The 20,443-nt window shown below is 33.0% G+C and overlaps 2 protein-coding genes across 2 annotated transcripts in view; both read left to right on the forward strand.

The window, feature by feature from the left end:
* The window catches only part of LOC127721817 (uncharacterized), a 165,881-nt gene that overhangs the window by 8,416 nt on the left and 137,022 nt on the right, over window positions 1-20,443 (forward strand). The window lies entirely within an intron of this gene.
* Window positions 1-20,443, forward strand: part of LOC127721816 (uncharacterized) — a 127,146-nt gene that overhangs the window by 8,137 nt on the left and 98,566 nt on the right. Inside the window, exons 10-19 of the mRNA XM_052228620.1 lie at window positions 795-916; window positions 1,165-1,324; window positions 2,956-3,032; window positions 5,139-5,292; window positions 5,649-5,818; window positions 6,186-6,297; window positions 8,114-8,312; window positions 8,713-8,782; window positions 9,511-9,740; window positions 10,639-10,774. Of these exons, the coding sequence (XP_052084580.1) occupies window positions 795-916; window positions 1,165-1,324; window positions 2,956-3,032; window positions 5,139-5,292; window positions 5,649-5,818; window positions 6,186-6,297; window positions 8,114-8,312; window positions 8,713-8,782; window positions 9,511-9,740; window positions 10,639-10,774 (1,430 nt within the window). The remainder of the gene's footprint in view (window positions 1-794; window positions 917-1,164; window positions 1,325-2,955; window positions 3,033-5,138; window positions 5,293-5,648; window positions 5,819-6,185; window positions 6,298-8,113; window positions 8,313-8,712; window positions 8,783-9,510; window positions 9,741-10,638; window positions 10,775-20,443) is intronic.

Raw genomic sequence — 20,443 nt, forward strand, 5'->3', positions numbered from 1 at the left:
TTCTGAATATTTAAACAATATAAGAATGAGACAATTCTCCACAACAAAATACCAACTGACATAGACGTTTACAACTAAAGGTCATCGTACAGCCTTCAACAATGAGCAAAACCCATACAACATAGCTTTTACAGGCCCCTAAACGACATATGTAAAACAATTCAAACGAGAAAATAAACGGCATGATTAATGAACAAAATAATGAACGAAAGTTTTATATGATATACAAAAAAAAAAACGTCAATCACTGATTAACAGGATCCTGAATCGGGACATGTACCTACAGAAAATGACAGTCTTAAGTTAGTTTGACGGCGTCAACCCTCCTCTAAAATGGCTCTAACCTGGGACAGTGGTGTAACAGTACAACATAAGAACAAACTATGAGTGAGTTGAAAAGAGCTTAATGTTTTGTCTTTGCACAAAACAAAAACCTCATCAGACGCTGGTTTTTCTCCACATTACTCATCAGTTGCGCTCAAAGGACAACAACAAGAAGGCCAATATCATTAAGACAGTTGAAGAGCATTTAAAATAAGAAGACAAATGTTTTGCCGAATCTGGTTTCAGCTTAAGCTTTCTATGGACGAATGTTAAAAACCCTCCTTTTTTTCGAATTAACTTCTAAAGTTTTATGAACAGCAAATTCACACAAAATGATGTATCAAGATATGTCATGTAAGTAAAAGCTGTCATCAATAAATCTATCAATTCTAAATTATCCTTTACCTTTACATAATTGAACTAATGTTAAATCAGCTTTAATGTTTGATAAATTTATTCTGTTATTTTAGGTCGGCATGAAAGGTCTGCATCATCATTGTCATTTTTCCAACAAATAGCTGAAGCAACGGGTGGAAGTGTTTTTGAAACGGACAAAGAAAACATTGGAAATGTCCTAGACACTGTTATAGGGGTAAAATCGAATTCCGTTTAGTTATTTTGAACAAAGCTACACGTAACATTATGAATTCAGTGGTAAGAACTCAAGACCAGTTTGTAAAAATAAAGAATATTTGTATGCTTGACATGCAGTTTTTCTAATGTTATTATAGTTTTATATAACGAAAAAGACCGAAAGGGTTTAACAAAAATGCTGGTAACTTGATTTCTAGAATCTGATATTCATTTGAAAAATAATTAACATTTTCTTTAATATTGTAGGAAACATTTCCGTCCAGTGAAATAATAATAGACTCGTTTGACTGGTCTTCTGCTGAAACTGATGACCAAAATATAACCATTGATAGTACGATCACAGTGCTCAAGATAAGTGTAACTGGATCATCTGCAGAAACAGATGCAGATATATATTATGCTAATGGTACGTAATATTTGAAGTAAGTTTAAGTATAAGTGTATTTACCATTTGAAAGTAATTGTGCTATTTTTGAAGATGGAAGTACAACTTGTGTTTTGAGTGGCAGACTTAAAATAAGTACCGTGATCATTTAGTAGAAGATATCTCAGCTAGCCAGACCCACATTTTTCAGATGTGGCTGATAAAGACAGTATTCCTGTAAACAGCGTAGTGTCATATACATGATATAGCGTCAGATAGAATCGCGCCCTCTTCGTTTACTTCTTAAATGACTAATGACAGCACTTGTATTCAGAGGTGTAAACACGACTTTGTCCAATGTTTGATCGTCTTTACAAATTTCGTAAAGCAGAAACCGCATATATATACGTTGACTATCAACTGTTGGCCGGAAAGCAAAACAGACTTAATTCAATTAGACAATAAAGAACTTCAAAAGAATTACTAAGGCGTTTGGTTATTTGGATGCTCTCTATCTTCAAAGTCAAATATTATTAGTTACATAGTGCGCTAGTGACCTAATACGGTATATATGGAATTTACTGACCCCATATATACCGTATTACGTCACTAGCACACTATGTAACGAATTTATCTTACCGACTATCTTAACGTGTGAATTTTAAACTAGTGACCTATCAAAATGAGCAAGTCTTCAATACCGTTAGCATTAAGAAACTACTTCCATTGATCCTACAAAAAAAGATGCCAACAATAACAACTTGTTAGCTCTAAATGTGTTTTATAAATTTATTTCAATCTTCATCATCAATTTTTTCGTCTGTTGAAACCTTTAAGATTTTTTTCTCAGTACCGTTTTGTTTTTATAAAGGGACGTAACACCACTACTTATCGTGTATGAAATAAGCACCGCCTCCCTACTAACCTAATATGGAATATACACGGTCTCCACGCGGACGCTTTTAACCAATCATTTTTCTAGAAATGTATAGGAGGTAAGATAAATCTATATCTTCATATCTTTAATTTTTGCATGCTTAAAGTGTAAATTTTACTGTAACATATATAAAAGCTACACAGTACATATAATACAACGGTAAAATGATCCATGAAACATTATTTACAATTATGACAAAAGGTAAAACTACGCAATAATCCCGTAACGTATCTCCCGGAGAAAACGAGTTCATCCCTGGTATTTGGTTATCAAATCTGCAGTTTTCTATGAAAACTTTTGTGAGTGGTTGCTTGTCTTTCACTCGTATTTTTTGGGCATTGTTTGATATGTTTTCAGTCAGTTGTTGTCTGTCTTTTGGTATCTTCTCTCTCTCTTAATAGTTAAGCAATTCGAAGTACAACGGCATAAAAATCCAATAGATACAACTGCAAATTTGGTATGTAAATGATATAAATAATTAGTTGTTTGCAACTTCAAATTAAAAATTATTTCAAGTATATCCATGGATGTGTACATTTACATGATATTCATTGGTATGATTTTAAGAAGTGGACAAACCTGCTGATGAATTTGAGAGGATACAGGATTCCCATTTATCGAAAACTTTGTTGACTATTTGTTTCTTATTAGCTATTCATATTTATATATTTTTTTAACGTCATTCATGTTGGTAACCTGTGGGAGCTTGTATTTTTAGTTTTGAATTTCATAATAGGTACATTGGAGACATTCACATCTGGAAAGTCAACAAGAATCTATACCTCATCAGGCGAAACCATTATATCAATCCAGGTATAATATCAAATATGTACATATGAAGTACCCTGAAATATTAAAGTACTAGCCAGTGTAAAACCCAAAGTAAGCAATAGAAAGTAAATATTACGGAAACTGCCACCCAACCAAAGGGTTATTACAAAATACATTAAGAGGTCATGATACTTACCCTTTAAGAGACAAGTGTATATACCACAAACTCTCAGCCATTATAGGTCTTTACTAATTCAGGTTGTAGGTACAATCTACAGACCAGAGACCATAAAAAGACAACCACAAATATTAACTGAATTGCTCAACAGGAACACGTTAACAGCAATTTGATCTGTTAGAATTGAACTCGCTGGTACTATCTCGATCTATGAATGAACATGACAATTACATTTTTATTGCCAATATCTAACAAATATCTGTCAAAGTGAACAAAGTATTAAAAAGTTAAAGCAATGCAAAACGTTTATATTTGGAAACTGAAATGTCAATATTGAGATGTAAAACCCACACCAAATACTATTACACATATTTTTATTCATTTTCCCGAGATGAATTCCACCTGTTTTTGCTGGGATTCGTTTTGCTTAAAAAATTGAAAACAACACGTTTAATAATTTCATGCGTCCGAAGCGCTTTTCTGGATTTACCTTCATCATGAACGCTCAATGCTAAACATTTGAAATCCGAGGGATGTATAAGTACCGAAACAGTTGAAGAGCTTTATGACAAATAAAGGCAACAGTAGTATACCGCTGTTCGAAAACTCATAAATCGATAGAGATAAAAACAAATCCTGGTCACAAACTAAAACTGAGGGAAACGCATCAAATACAAGAGGAGAACAACGACACAACAAAAATACAACACCAAAATGTAACACACACAGAAACGAACTATAATATAACAATGGCCATCTTCCTGACTTGGTACAGGACATTTTAAGAAAAAAATGGTGGGTTGAACCTGGTTTTGTGGCATGCCAAACCTCCCGCTTTTATGGCATGTTAAAACACAACACCAAAACGACAACATCACATGACAGGACCACAATACAAATAAATGGGAGAACATATAGGACAAAGAAACACACGAATAATAGCTAACAAAAGGTACTATGCTTAAAATTCAATACGCCAGACGTGCGTCTCGTCCACACAAGACCAACCAGTGACGATCAGATGAAAAAAGTTTGAAAGCCAAAACAAGTACAAAGCTAAAGAGCACCGAGGACCAAAACTTCCAAAGAGTTGCGCCTAACACGGCCATGGTTTTTTAAAACCTAAAACAAAAAGCCAAATTCATCTAAGGTCTGAGGGAGTTGAAACCTTAGTTTCTTTATAATTTCAAAATATATAAACGGACAATTTTAGAAAAGTTTGTTATAAATCATGTCAGTACCGACGTAATATATCAGTTTTCTGTGAACATTTTCGAAATTTACTATTTTTTTTATTGTTGTGAAACAGTTTACACGGTCGTGTTCTAACGCGCTCGTGCTTGCCCAATTCTAACGCAGGATGTAGAGCGTACTTCAAATACTACTAGTACACATAATTTAATTAATATTAGTAACTGAATTCATTATGTGTTTACTGGGATTTAATTTGGCTTAATTATTTTGTTTTCTATGACACCTTTCGATCGCTAAGACTATTGTTTTTATCCTTATTGGTCGTAATACAGTCGAGTATACACGGTTGTGTGAACTTGGATTGCTTTTTGCTGTTTCTTTGGCAGGTACACGATATTTATGTCTCTTTGTATTGTTCACACATCAATATAATCGAATTGCATGTTGCTTTCATACAAGTGAGAGGTTTTTCTAGCTATAAAACCAGGTTTTATCCACCATTTTCTACGTAAAAAATGTCTATACCAAGTCAGAAATATGACAGTTTTTATTCATTCGTTGTTGTGTTTGAACTTTGATTTTGCCATTTACTTAGGAAATTTCCGTTAAGAATTTTCTTCGGAGTTTGGTATTTTTTGTTTACCTTTTTTTTTTAAGTAGTGAAGGTTATTTTATAGAAAACAAAGATAACACGTCGGCTTTGTATAAACATATTTGGTTGAGCATAAATATGTAAAAGAACTTGACAGCAATAAAATTCAGCATTATGTATTTAGCATCCTCCAGGTAGTATCATGAAACTTAGAAGGAATGTAATCAACGATTGGAAGGTGAATATTACAGCACAGAGTTCTATCAAGGTTGACGGTGAACTTTTGGAAAAATCAGATACTGGTGTGATGGTTTCGCTGAAAGGCAGTCCAATTTCGGGTAACTATTTTTTCAAATAGTCTTATCTACCATATTAGTTTTCATTTTACTAAATGTTTTTTACAATTTTACTAATTTGTGTTGTTGAGGAATGGAAAACCGATTTTGTTCAAAGGCGAATGCATTTTTGGGGAATATGAACTAAGGAAAAGATTTTTGCCCACCATAAACAGCTTGCTATCAAAATTATTTGGCTGATAAAATACTAACAAATTCAATATTACACAAGATGTGGTATATGTAGTTTTTTCCTTTTCGTTGCAAACTCTGAAATGGATGTAAATTGAAGAAACGATTGTCACTGATACATGTTTTTTTGTATTTATTAATTCCTAATATTCACCATTGTTTCACAGATAACAACTATACTGTTGCTTTGTCTGTGTATGGCTTTGGATCAAATGGTTCATGTCACTCCATTGCATTGGCGGATAGTACCGGAAATGTTATATCGTCACACGAGGCTTCACAGTTGCAACGAGGTCTCGATACGTTGTGTGCTGCAACTTTCAGAACGCCACATGCTGTAAGTGTATTTTGAAGTAACGAAATTTACCTCAGAATAAAAATCTAAGAAATATAACCATTGGTCTGTTTTCATGTTTTACTTTAGGAATTAAATATTATACGAATGAACGATGTATTGAAACTTCTCATGAAATGTTCTCATTCCTTGTCCGTGTTTATCTTTACTTTTAGTTTTTAGTGATTTGATCAGTTCTTCATAGTTTTTTCAAGGTTTTTGATTTTTAGATATATTCATATATATATGGAGCACCATTTGAGTCATTAATTGTCAAAATGTGCACAATTGGTACTGTTAATTTTATTAATCTTAGATTTGGTAGCATTTTTTTTTTAGGAGTTCATAAAATATATCCTATTCATTTCAGAAATTCCAAGTTAAACTACATGGAAACGACGATAGTGGAAGACCATTCACAAGGAAGCTCTCGGAACTATACAAACCTGCAAGCGTTGAACTAGTTATTACAGCATCAACTGGTATGTATATCAGTTTCAGAGGGGAGAAGTTGCTGGTGTGTCTCAACAAACACATTTGAATAATGACGTCCGGTTGGAGTTTATCCATTCAATGATCCATTATACGCATCCCATATTTTTATTTCGTAAGAAAATCGTAACCGATTTATATATTCCTTATTGTAAGACACACACTATGTGATACAGTATTAATATTTACCAGATTGGATCATTCATACGATATGATGAAAAGATCAGTACATAGGTTTTAATAATGAACAGCTCCAGTGGAATATAAGTTCTAGAGGGTATCATCAACTCAGTAGTCAGTACTTCGGTACTGATATGATTTTTAACGAACTGTTCTAAAATTGTCAATTTATAAATTTAGAGATGTTAAAGAGTCTAAGGTTTGACATCGTTAAGGTAACATTAGCATTAGATGCTTTTGGTTTTTTGGTTCCTATACATCCTTGACTTTCAAATAATCGGCTTTGAGTGTTCCTGATGTAGATAAAAAGCATTTCGAACGCATGCTATCTTATAATATAAGATTTATACGTATTTTTTGTTAAATCTGTTGTTTGTCATTTTGTCTTTTTTTTGTTTTTTCCTTTGTGTTGTTGGTTTTTCTTTGACTAACACATTATGTTTTTTTCCCTTAAGTATAATCTTTCCTTTTACAGATTCATTATTTTTCTCTGCGGATTTGTTTTCTCTCTATCGATTTGTGACTTTCGAACAGCGATATACTACTGTTGCCTTTATTGACGTGATATCGCGGTGGCATACTCGAGTAGGTGTGGGAGATCGTTGTTTCGATCCATGATGTGGTCAAACCAAAGACTTCTGAAATAAATAGAATAGATTGGTTGACTCGGAGTCCTAATTATGTTTTCGGATGATCTAATGATATACTCCCTGTGTCGTTTTTTGTATCCAATTGATGTGTTAAGTTTACCAGTGTAGTTTATATTCAAAAATGGAACATGGGTGAGAAGAAATATGAAATTGTTAGTCCTGACAAGTTGTTATGCCCCACCTACGATAGTAGAGGGGCATTATGTATTCTGGTCTGTGAGTCCGTTCGTCCGTCCGTTCGTTTGTCCGTTCGTTCGTTCGTTCGTCCGTTCGTTTGTTCGTCCGTCTGTCCCACTTCAGGTTAAAGTTATTGGTCAAGATAGTTTTTGATGAAGATGAAGTCCAATCAACTTGAAACTTAGTATACATGTTCCCTATGATATTATCTTTTTAATTTAAATGCCAAATTAGATTTTTGACCTCAATTTCACGGTCCACTGAACATAGAAAATGATAGTGCGAATGGGGGCATCCGTGTACTATGGACACATTCTTGTTAGTCATACTTTATCTACAGAACAAGATTAAAAAATCAGTATCAAATATGTATGCAAATAAATTATTCGATTATTACCAATCTGATTACCAAATAAATTGGCCGGGTTTCGTGTTCGTTACAGACATATGTTTCTTTTTATACTTGAGGTGTTTATTTGACTTCCTTGTTCTATACAAATTTACAACAAAAGTAGTGTTTAAAAACATACACACAAAAAAGTACCGAGAAAAAAAATATCAGAATAAAATTACAAAGGGAAAAACAAAATGTGATTTGAAAGTAATGAATCAATGATATACGGACAGACGGTTGAAGTATATGCCATTTTTACGTCTCCACTTTTATTACTCCTTCTTTCTTTTGTTTCTTTTTTCATCAACTTTGCGTACTGTCCTTTTATAATACACCCCAGCAACTTACTATCATTTCAAATATGTTATATTGCAAACAATACAATATAACAACAATATTTTTCAGATGATGTTATAATTGGAAAGGAAAGGCTAATTGGTTATAAATTTATAAATCGAGGAACTGTGACAGAGACTTATCAAGTGTCAATATCAGACGACCATTCATTTGTCCAAGGAACCACAACTGTAGAGAATACCCTTCTTCCTGGAGATGGTGCTAATGGAACCTTTGCTGTTAAGCCTACCACACCCTCTGCCATATTGTATGTATCACTTGTTTAATAAAAAACGTTGTTTAAAAATCCGTTCATATCAATATAAATTCAAAAATATTAACAACATGTGTTTGAGTCCGTTATGACGATCCGGTGATATTAACGATACAATAGAAAAAAAATCCTATGAAAAATACAAATCTTTATGGCAGGTTAAATAAAGTAAAGATCTCGAAACACTGTCGTTGGTTTGAATTCTTTAGTTTACATATGAACATTTCTCTTTCGTTTAAATTGTTTAACATTTGTTATTTCGGCGTTTTTTATAGCTGACTATGCCGTATAAATTTGCGCATTGTTGAAGACCTTATGATGCCTATAGTTCATAACTGTTATGTCGCTTAGTCTCTTCGTTGTCAATAATATCACATTTCCTCTTTTATTTCAGCTCATATAATATATCTGTTTCAATTGTATCAACTGGAGATGTTGAACAGAGTATAACCAGGAAACTTGTGGTATGTTCAATATGTTTATAGATAATATTGTTGATATTTTTTGTTCAGTAGCTTTGTGTAAAGTAAAGCATATAAAAGAGAGACGAACTATACGAAAAAGACAATGCTGTTTGGCTTTGCCAGTTATTCATGTTTCTAGGATTTTTTTAGTCAGGTGTACAGTTCAATTTATTTGATATTTCCTTTGCTTAAATTTATCATACGTGTACATATGTAGTTCCAATGTCTGATATGACACATACTGAAGAACAATATGCATCTTATAATCGACAGGTTTTGGTCCAATATGATAGATATATACTGGTCTATCCTTATTTTGTGTCCCAATTCTAAAACTTTAAAAGAAATATAATAATGTGACCTATTCTCAAGACTGACATTTGCCTAAAGTATTAGCCCATGAATGTACTTTACATCAAATGAGTTAAACACACACAGAAAATCAAAAAACCTTTGACTCCTATTGGTCTAGGTACGAACATTGTAGGAACCTGACATCGACAAAAAATAAGATCATGGCAACAGGATAAACAAACATTGCATACTGCATGAGAACTCTATCAGCAAATATAAATAATAAGACGTGGTATAAGTGCCAAAGAGACCTCTCTCCATACAAGTCACAGTGTATAACAAGTTCACAATTGTAGGTCAAAGTACGGCCTTCAACAGAAAGCATGTTTGTTTATTACTTTTTATATATTTCTTTAAATATTCCTTTGTATTAGGTAACAGATATCGAGAGACCTGATTGTTCTGTTGTACATACGGATGGAATGTGTGGTATAGCATCTCTTAATACAGCTAACTGTTCTTTGTACAACTGGACCGCTTCTGCTGAAGTGACATTTTCAGGGACACTGTTAGAGGGTATATCATCAACTGTTGGAATGTCAGTTAAACTGAGTCATGTTAATATAACGGGGTTATCTACTGGTCCAATAGCTGTTAACATCAAGTAAGTGCATGATTCGTATGAGAAAAGGGTTTTATAAACATGCGTGACAATCGTATGAGAAAAGGGGTTTATTAAGATATGTATTTTCTTGATGTGCAACTATTTTTTTCCTATCTGGTTATTCAAAGATTTAAACAAACTCGATACTTTTAAATTCAGCGTTAAAAATTTCTGATTGAAATATCTTAAACATGTTTAAAAATGTTCAAAATAAAAAAAAAGCCAATGAACACACACACACACTCAGTGACATCGTTTTCCAATGTCACTATTTCATGTATATTCACCCCTAATGTTGACCGACTTTATCAACATTAATAACAGCAATGTGTCTTAGATTTTTATTTTGATCTTGACGTTTCCCTTCCACAATATATTGGTTTGATAGAAAGGTGACCTTCACTGCATGTCAGTATGGTGAATAGGCATATATATTGAATATACATGATGATATTGAAATTGAAACACCTTCCACAATACGTAGTAAATGAAGGTCGACTACTACCTGTCGACATTGAGGTTGTAAATTAGGATTGCTAAATGAGCCCCGAAGGTTTTTTGTTCTCTCTTCTACTCCTACTTTCACCACCAATACAATTTGGCATGCAACTGCCAGGAAGACTTACATTGTCATTTAACACCAGCAGCCAATCTTTTTGTATTCTCCTTTTTTTAATCTCGTCTTTTGAATTTGAAAAAAAACAACCACAAATGTTAAGAACAAAATGTATCATATCAATTTCTGTCGTCACGACATGTTTCTAAAATGATCTTTCATCAGGTATGCTGAGTTTAATATTCGGAAAGCTAATTAAATAAAACACTTCAAAGCATAAAAACAAAATGAACAATAACAATGATGCCTAAAATCAGATCTTATATTCTTATATGTTTTCAGTGGTGACTGTTGCACACCATCGTTATACATAAATGTGATCGATGTTGATGGTTTTATATCACAGTGTGGTCTATCTTTTGGTGATGGACAGTCAGTTCAGTCAGTAGAAGTTGTGTCAGAACCTTCTGGGTCATCGGTAAGTTATTGATTTATGGCCTGCTTGGTATTCCCAAGAACATAAAAAATTTATTATTTGATAAAAATCAGCAGTGTCATGAATGCTTACTTAATTATAAACTTGATACCTTTGTTGGGTTTTGCAAACATTTGTCATACTTAACTATCTACTGGTTATGTTTGACCACTTTTATTGACAAATCGTAATTCCTACATTGTAGATTATTATTTCCTTGTTGAACGCCACACATTTCAGTCGTTAGATTCTATTGTGCTTTCGTCCATAACAACATGAACATGAACAATAACCGAAATCGAAGACACAATCTCGTCCTACTTTTATCCCGTGCAGATATGAGGGAAACTTGGAATGTTAATAGGACATGAGGGACGTTTGAATAGTAGGGCACACAATTTTCATTGAAACAGGCTACCTTAATGTCACACTAGGGAGCGTGTTACTATATCTATTCAGAATTCAGAATTTCCTAAACATGAATGCGTACATTTATACATCCTTCATAGCCGAACTGACCCACCTAGGCTTTTACTGTCTGCTTTTAGAACTGAAAACGTCCTTAATTGTATACCTCAGAGGTGGCCATGAATATGACAAATTATCAATTGTAGTTGCAATTACAAAAACAACTGCCATATTGAAGCAAGAAGGAACTACCCGATGTTTTTGTATTTTCAATCTTTATATTCAATGTAGGGTTATGTGTCTGTTCATCTTCTATTTTGAAGACATAATGTTGTCTGTAATTTTTCGACTGATTGTTTTTATTGTCCCGTCGTATCGTATACATCTGAGTTAAAGCTGCTGGATCCAAACTAATTAAAATAACAAATTATGTATGTGTGGGTTGGTTGCTCTCCCAATTTTGTCAATACAGAGGAACTACATGTATAAACAACTGTCGTGCAAGTGGGAAGTATAACTAGGTATTAAACCAGGTACAAATGTATATCGCATCATTTACTTCGGATATTGCCTTTACCAAGTTAGAAATATGGCATTTGATTTTTCTTGTTCCGTTGATTGATAACGTATGATTTTGTCAGTTTCTATGGACTTCCCCTTTATGAATTTGCCTTACGAAATTCGAAATGTTAATAGAACATGAGGGACGTTTGAATAGTAGGGACACACAATTTTCATTGAAACCGGCCACCTTTATGTCACACAGGGGAGCATGTTACTATATCTAAGCGTGAATTCAGAATTACGAAAACATGAATGTGTACATGTATACGCCCTGTATAGCCGAACAGACCCACCTAGGCTTTTACTGTCTGCTTTGAGAACTCCAAACGTCCTTAATTGTATACCTTAGAGGGGGCCATGAATATGACAAATTCTCAATTCTCAGATATGATATTTTTTGTTTTAAAGGATTTTCTTATCTTCGCAAAAGTTTCTTTTGTTTCCTTCTTTCAGAACCGCCAGGGTTCATACTGACCTAAACTAGTTGCCGGTTAAAAAAGCGCTTACATAGAGGTATCTTTTTGGCTATCTCGAGTGTATATATTCCGGTCAAACCAATGACCTTGAATTCTTTGCACCGTAAGAAAGTATAATAAAAATATCGAAAAGTGGATATTTATAAAAACAAAATCAAAGAGAGTGTTTAACAATTCTTTGATCGTAGTTGCCTTTTAAAAACAAAATATTCTGCTCGTATAAAAACTATTTTAGCCCTACATTAAGGTTGATCCATCTTGGAGAATACGCCTCCATTATCCATTGTATATTTGTTCTTGACTGTCCTTTTATGTATGATAATACTAGCAACTGAATGTAAACAAAATAAAATTCAATCTTTTTTATTTATTATGCATGTACTCAAAACACGCACCATTAAAACAAAACCATTTTGTTTGGCATGTTGTGTTTATGATTATAATAAAATTCACATTTTGAAATTTTGTTTCAAGCATTCATGTTTTCGAATCATGTACAGACGTACTTCACAATTATCTAGGAATTACTTTTTTTTTTTATCTTTCAGGGAAATGATATCTACACAATCATCATTATAATGACAGTTTGTGTAACAGTTGTTATATTTGTAGTTATCAGCTCATTTGTTTTGCGCATGCATCAGATTAAGTCGAAAGATGCATTATACAGCTCTAAAGCCGTCCCAGATACTATAAGGAAAGACAAATTTAACGCTGAAATGATTTATAAAAAAACAAGGATTATCTATCATTGAACAATAGAATCAATGTTTGTCGCATACAAGCTGACATAAACTGTAACAAGAATTAATGATGATGTTTAATGCCAATTTCGATCTTAATTTTATAATTTTATAATGTTTTAATAAATGCATAACAAAAGTCATCTACAAGTTTTACATTACAGTCGTATGCCGAAGATTTTCAACTATTTTTAATGTTAATTTACTTATGTGTTGTAATGAAGGTCATTATTTCTTATGCAGCAAAATTACTGCTCTCTGATTGGTTAATTATCCGCGTTTGAATAACACCCCACTCTTGTTCACCCGGGGACGAATTAAATTTTTTTTACAAAATTCAGAAAAAAAATTGACAAAAATAAAATAATGAAAAATACAAAAATAAATAAATTTGAGGACAAAAAATTTAGAAATTAAAAAATTTCAAAATTTCCGGAAAATAAAGAAAAATAAAAGTATTTGAAAATGCGCAGCATCATCGTTGTGGAAACAAATGGTGCACTGGACATTCTTCATTAGAATTTTTCCATTTCACATCCTGGTTTAAAAATGGGTAAAGGAATGCTTCGTAAGAAATAAATTCGTTACTTGATGTAATCCTGGCTGTACGGACATAATAATAAATTAATTATAAAATAAGCTTTGAATTTTTGAAATAATAAGGCTTTCCTATCTCAAGAAAAGATTACCTTAGCTGTATTTGGCAAAGCTGTTAGGAATGTTTGGCCCTCAATGATCTTTAACTTCGTACTTTATTTGGCCTTTTTTTTTTATATAAATCATTCGAGCTTCACTGATGAGTCTTTTGTAGACGAAACGGGCGTCTGGCGCAAATAAAAAATTTCAATCCTATTATCTATGATGAGTTGATTGACAACGGTGTTGAAAATGCATGCACCCTTCGGCTGCTCCTCATGGTTTATGAATTTTCTAATCCGGTGTAAAATTCGGTACACCCCTGATTACACCTTGATAACTAATATTATTCTTCTCTGGTGTATTTTTTTTCCAGTTATGCACTTTGTAATAACTTATCAGATATAGTATTTGCATATATATTTCATATGTCATTGTGCTGATGAGCATTATTTCCTTAAATTATTGAATTTGTTGTATTGAAAGAAATTTATCTTTTGACAAAATTTTAATATGTTACTCAACTGACTAGCGTAACCTGTATATCTAAAGATAACCATAACTGTGATATAGTTCTGTGCCAAATTAAATTTATATATAAATATTCTTTTTTGTAATATAATTTACAAAGAAAATAAGTTTTTTAAAAGCATTACTAAGTCTTCTTGTAATTAATTTTAGTGATAGTTGAAGGTTTGTTAGTTAATTCATTGTATTTTGTTTGTTGATGCCTTGTATTTTGTTGGCTGATGCCTTGTATTTTGTTGGTTGATGCCTTGTATTTTGTTGGTTGATTCCTTGTATTTTGTTAGTTGATTAATTGTATTTTGTTGGTTGATGCCTTGTATTTTGTTGGTTGATGCCTTGTATTTTTTTAGTTGATTCATTGTATTTTGTTGATTAATTCCTAATTCCTTGAATTTTGTTGGTTGATTCCTTGCTGTGTGTTGCTGAAAGTCCAATAACAAATAGTTATGCATTATTTGCACTAAAACAAATTAAATCCAATTGAAATGTTCTGCAGTGTTTCGACCAAGGAAACATACGGGAAATTTAGACAGACGTTGCATAACGAAGATGATTTCATTTAGCCTCGCTACTATACGTTAACGAACAATTGCAACTTCTATTTGATGGTCCCGTATATGGCCTATTTAGGGCAAAATGTCTGTCTCTATTCAACATATCATTGTCTTCCAATGGCAGATAATGTTCCTCACACTTCCCGGTCGTCCCACCTGCACAAGCTAACAATTGAATATACAGGAGCGGTATTTTGAATTATTAAAGAACACTGATTTACGTCAAAGACCCCTCAAATAGTCGTTGCAAGTGTTATCCGCACACACCGGAAAATATAATGCTACTTTCTATCGCAGAAATGATTTTGAACATATGCGTCAGTACTTCAACAAGGACTATAGCTCATAACTTATAACTTTAAGGAAGATACACGAAGGAAACAAGCATATTTTGACACAATCAACTTCATTTGTTAAAGGATATATCCTGTCTATTATAAACGTTATATTCAGTATTCTGATTTCATGATCCTTTGTATTTTTGAAGAGTAAGGAGTTGTTTTCATTGTTTTGACAAACTATAAAAGATCAGTGCTCTCTGAATAATTTAGTAGTTCTAGAAGGTCAATTCCGAAATTAAAAATCAGTATCAGCAATATAAATTAGGCGGAATATACGAAAACAACCAAATTCCAATGAATGTTAATGCTATCCAGATTAAAAATATTGACGACAGTATAATATGACTTTACATCAAATTATCTCATCCAGAGCATTGGAAGTCGATAGGGTTGAATGCGTCGGTTCTGCCTTTTTTTCGAATTATAGTTTTTGATTACACCTTTGGTGTCATCTTCCTCATCTTGTTCTATTACCCCTTTTGGTAACGCTGATAATTTAAAAGCTTTTAAATATTTATGGGTCTGGTAAGGGGATAGGGTCCTTTAATTCTTAATTTTTTATTTACTCAAGATAGTTTTCTTTATATCTTTTTATTGAAACAGGCCAGAAAACGACAGAAAAAAATATATTTAAATTTTTCAGAGTTTAAAAGACTGTTAACGGCAGTATCGCACCACAAGAAAGATCTTATAATGCACGCGTTAGTTCTTACTGATGCTTTCCAGTCTTTGTCGTTTGACTAAAAGCATGAAGGAATACAGTTTAGTTTTATCAAAAACTAATTGAATTTAAGCTTTGATAACAGTCGAACTATTTTTGAGTCGCACGAAGCAATTGATATAGAGTGGACTGTCAAAACTGAAATTGACACTTAGCATCAAAGCAATAATAATACTTCGACATTGCATGTATCCATGGGTTTGGAATCTATCAAGCTGACAGTGTTAACAGATGCCTCAAAACTACGCTTCGCCTTCTTCAAATCTAGCTGCAAACGAACACTTACAAACATTTCAACAGAGGAGATTGCAAGGGAATATTAAATGAAAAGGAATATTTTGGTAGATTCAGCTGATGATTTGGTTCAAGGATTTCAGTCATCAAACCCATACAGTGAAAAACCAGAACACTGTCATATTTTGTCAAAACAATGCACGTTCCAACAGTATAAAATCAACAGCTGCACGCAACTACATGCATCACAACTTAAGTGTTCCACCCTTATTTCAAAGAACAAGTTGAGTTAGGTTTGTAATATGATAGTTATAAAATGAACCGTTTCAAAGCAACCTATTTGAATAGTTGGTTAATTTTCAAACAATATATCTATTTTTTTAGCACAAGGTGTATCAATTGGAAAGCTCCTAGGTAAAAGTCAGATCTTTTGTTGGTATATGATTTGAAAAATTGATTACTATTTTTTCAAAAATATTTTTGTCATCATGTTTAGACACAGACAGTGTTTTCGCTCTATCATCATTTATCAGTAATGTTATTGTTTTTAAAATTAATTGCTCAATCCTTAAGAGGTCGCATTATTTTGTACGGTTCGTTTCATATTTTTACAGTTATGTGTAATATCGTTACGTAAACATTTTGTTTTTCTTTGTTAACATCATTGTTTGAATTGTTTTAGTGATTAAGACAATAGCATAATGTTGACTGCTGTACTCCAAATTATGAAAGTTATACCTATAATGTCAGTTTGTTTTGCTCACGTATTGTTGTCAATGGGAACACATAGAAATTAATTGAATTATTAGTTACAGGTAGTGCCCTGCCCACAATCCGATTTGTGCATCAATATTATGGAATACACTACACACTGCTCAGAGTCTGAAAAGACCATATTTTGTGCTCGACCAGTAAAGCACAGATTTAACTCGACTAGTCTTGAAATTACCTCGACAGTACTTAACTGTACTTAACTGTACTCGACTTTGGTATCGACTTTACTTAATAAGTATGATTCAGTACTTGATGATCTTAGTGAAGTCTGAAATGGTCTCGACCAAGTCTCGACCAGTCTCGACCTGTCTCGATCAGTCTCGTCTCAGTCTCGACTAGTCTTGACCTTCAAATTTAAACTTGACTGGTCATAATCAGCCAATCTAACTAAATAAGATATTGATCTTACAAAATTCCAGGTTATTTGGTAGTTTAGTTCATTGCTGTGAAATTAGAGAATTTAATTAATAGGTGAAAAAAGCAAGAATTTTCAATTTTGATTAAATTCAGATAGTCATCTTTAATTATTTCTGTGACTTTTTCAAATCAATTTAAATGTTTTAGATCGGCTGATTAAGACCAGTCAAGACTAAATTTGAAGGTCAAGACTAGTCGAGACAGGTCGAGACAGGTCGAGACAGGAAGAGACGGGTCGAGACTGGTCGAGACTTGGTCGAGACCATAACAGACTTCACCAAGATCATCAAGTACTGAATCAGACTTATTGAGTAAAGTCGATACCAAAGTCGAGTACAGTTAAGTACTGTCGAGATAATGTCGAGACTAGTCGAGTAAAATCTGTACTCTACTTTACTGGTCGAGCATAAAATATGGTCTTTTCAGACTCTGAGCAGTTTGTAGTGATATGACAGATGTTTTTCTATTAGACTTATCATTGGGTTAATATTTACATACGCAACACGACGTGTGCCACATGTGAAGCAGGATCTTCTAACCCTTTCGTAGCACATAAGATTATCTCCATTTTGTGGTGTGGTACAGGTTGCTCAGTCTTTAGTTTTTTGTGCTGTGTTTGTTTGTATACTGTTTTGTTTTGTCTTTTGATCGTTTTTCGTTTTTTCCATGGAATTATCTTTTTTTTCCACATATGAGTTTGAATCAGGAGGTTACGATTTAAATTCGTCAATATTAAGACCCTGCAGCACGTGTTTGAAATTGAATATTTAAGTCGCAATTGGTGAGGTATATGTATAAGAAATGATAGGGGTACAGATTGATCTTCGAAGTAATCATATGGAAAGTTTTAGAAAGGTGTTTTTTTCTTTTCTATCTTAACAAATGTGAACCGGTCTGAAAAGTCTATGACTGGTAATAGCCAAGATTATAGTTGTAATTTTCTATGTTCAGATTGTGTCCTTTTCCCTATTCCGACATTGTGACTTTGTATTGATTTGCATAGCAAATGATGCATGCAAAGCAGCCGACAATCCCATCTTGTTCTATTTTTAATTCATACAATTCTAAAGATCTTTTTAAAACTTGATTTTGTATCGGCAAACTACTGTTTGTGCACAGATATAAGATACTTATAATAATAAAAACAAAATTCTTTAATTGAAAGCCTAAAACATCTAATTTGATATACTATAAGGTCAGAAATTATTGCAGGGTATTATAAATGCGAATAAAGCGACTTCTTTAAAGTATCGTTATAAAAGGAAATTGCATTCTGATATCAAGTACATTGTATGTAACTTTTCTTAAAATCGCCATAACTAAACTCGCATTTTTATTCATTCTTAAAAAATCGCAATAAGGAATGCACACACTAATTTCTGAGAGGGGCGAAAGATACCAGAGGGACATTTAAACTCATAGATGGAAAATAAACTGACAACGCTATGGCAAAAAAAGAAAAAGACAAACACACAAATAATAGTACACAAGACACAACAAAGAAAACTAAAGACTACGCAACCCACCAAAAACTGGGGGTGATATCATATGCTCCGGAAGGGTAGGCAGATCCTGCTCCACATGTGGCACCCGTCGTGTTGCACATGTTATTACAACCCGGTTAATAGTCTTATTCGGTATGTCACATTCGTAGAAAGGGAACAGGATTTTTGTCACGACATTAGGAACATATCCGATATCATCTGTGAAACGGCTATTCCATAACGCTTTATAGTAGGCAACACTGGAACATCAATCTACGATCAATTTTTCATGATAAGACTGACGTTAGTCTTTCAGTAACTGTGACTGTATTTTTTAACCATTATACTGACATTTTATAATCAACTGATTAGTTCATACTAGTTTTATTGTGTGCTCTTTTATGTGCGTTTTTTTAAAATCTACTGATCGAGAGGGTTGAGATCTAACAAATTTAGTGTATCCCCTGAACATTTGCATGTGGCTGTTCAACGTGTTCAAAGTCAAATACCTTAGTTGTCATTTGTCATATCTTATTGTCTTTTGTTATTCCTTTAAATATTCGTAGTAGCAGACATCAGTTGTGTCTAATAAATTTATTCACAGCTTGCTAAAACTCGGGACGATTTAGATCTTGCCACATTTAATTGACATCTGTCTGTGGAGCAGGATCTGTTTACCCTTCCGGTGCACCTGCGATCACCCCCATGTTTTGGTGGGGTTTGTTTTGCTCAGTCTTTAGTTTCTATGTGGTATTTTGTATACCTCTTTGTCTTTTGGTCCTTTTGCTTTTTTTGCCATTGCGTTGTCGGTTTATTATCGACTTATGAGTTTGAATATCCCTTTGGTTCCTTTTGCCTCTATTTTGATGAGGACTCTTAAGGTGACTCGGGTGTCTTCCTCCATCTTGGATTTTGAAGTAGAAGACAACATTGGTCTAGATCTTTGATAAAATGTGTAGTATGTAATTTATGTGTAAGACTTTTGATGTCAATTTAGAAAATTGTGTGTTTTATCATAATTACGGCTGTAATTTCTCAAAAAACACCTGATTTTTGTTTAATTAATTTTTTTTCAACTTTGCCAAATAAGGGGAGATAACTCAGATAAAGTAATGTTTATAATAGAAACTGTTGTGAATGTACATATTTTAATCTTTAGCAAGAAAACAAGTTCGGTGACCCCATTTTTTCTTGTTCTTATCTGAAAGCATGTTATAAGAGCTATCTTCTCACATTATATCTTAAAATTATATAATGTAGTTTTCTTTTTATCACACAAAATTTGATTTTCCATGCATAATCTATACAAATCTGACAATTTTGCACAACCTGTAGCGTCAAAAAAGTCTGGTGACCCATATTTTTTATTATATTTTTGAAAAAAGCATGATCAAAACTTCTTTTTGACATATAATTAAAAAATTCTATCAATTTTAATTAAGACGCACCAGTCACCTAAACTGATGTCTTTATGTTTTTTTTCCATTTTTTCCCGTTTGATTGCTGTCTAATTGAAGAGAACCTTGTATCTTATTTTCGTTTTGAAATAAAAGATGTGGAAAATAATGTGCAAGACACATATATTCTGGTAATTATTTAATTTTATTTGATTGCTTCAAAATGTTAGATTCTAACAAATTGAATATTTTCTTCACAATTTTTTTGAAGAGACATATGAAAAGACATAATTTTACAGAAATAGATACTCTTAATTTACACAAACGAAGCGCAGAAACGGTGTTATTTCGGAATCAAACGCGCCATTATATGAATCAACGTACATACGAGGAAA

Source organism: Mytilus californianus, unplaced genomic scaffold (genome assembly GCF_021869535.1).
Source record: "Mytilus californianus isolate M0D057914Y unplaced genomic scaffold, xbMytCali1.0.p SCAF_12, whole genome shotgun sequence".
Classification (NCBI taxonomy): domain Eukaryota; kingdom Metazoa; phylum Mollusca; class Bivalvia; order Mytilida; family Mytilidae; genus Mytilus; species Mytilus californianus.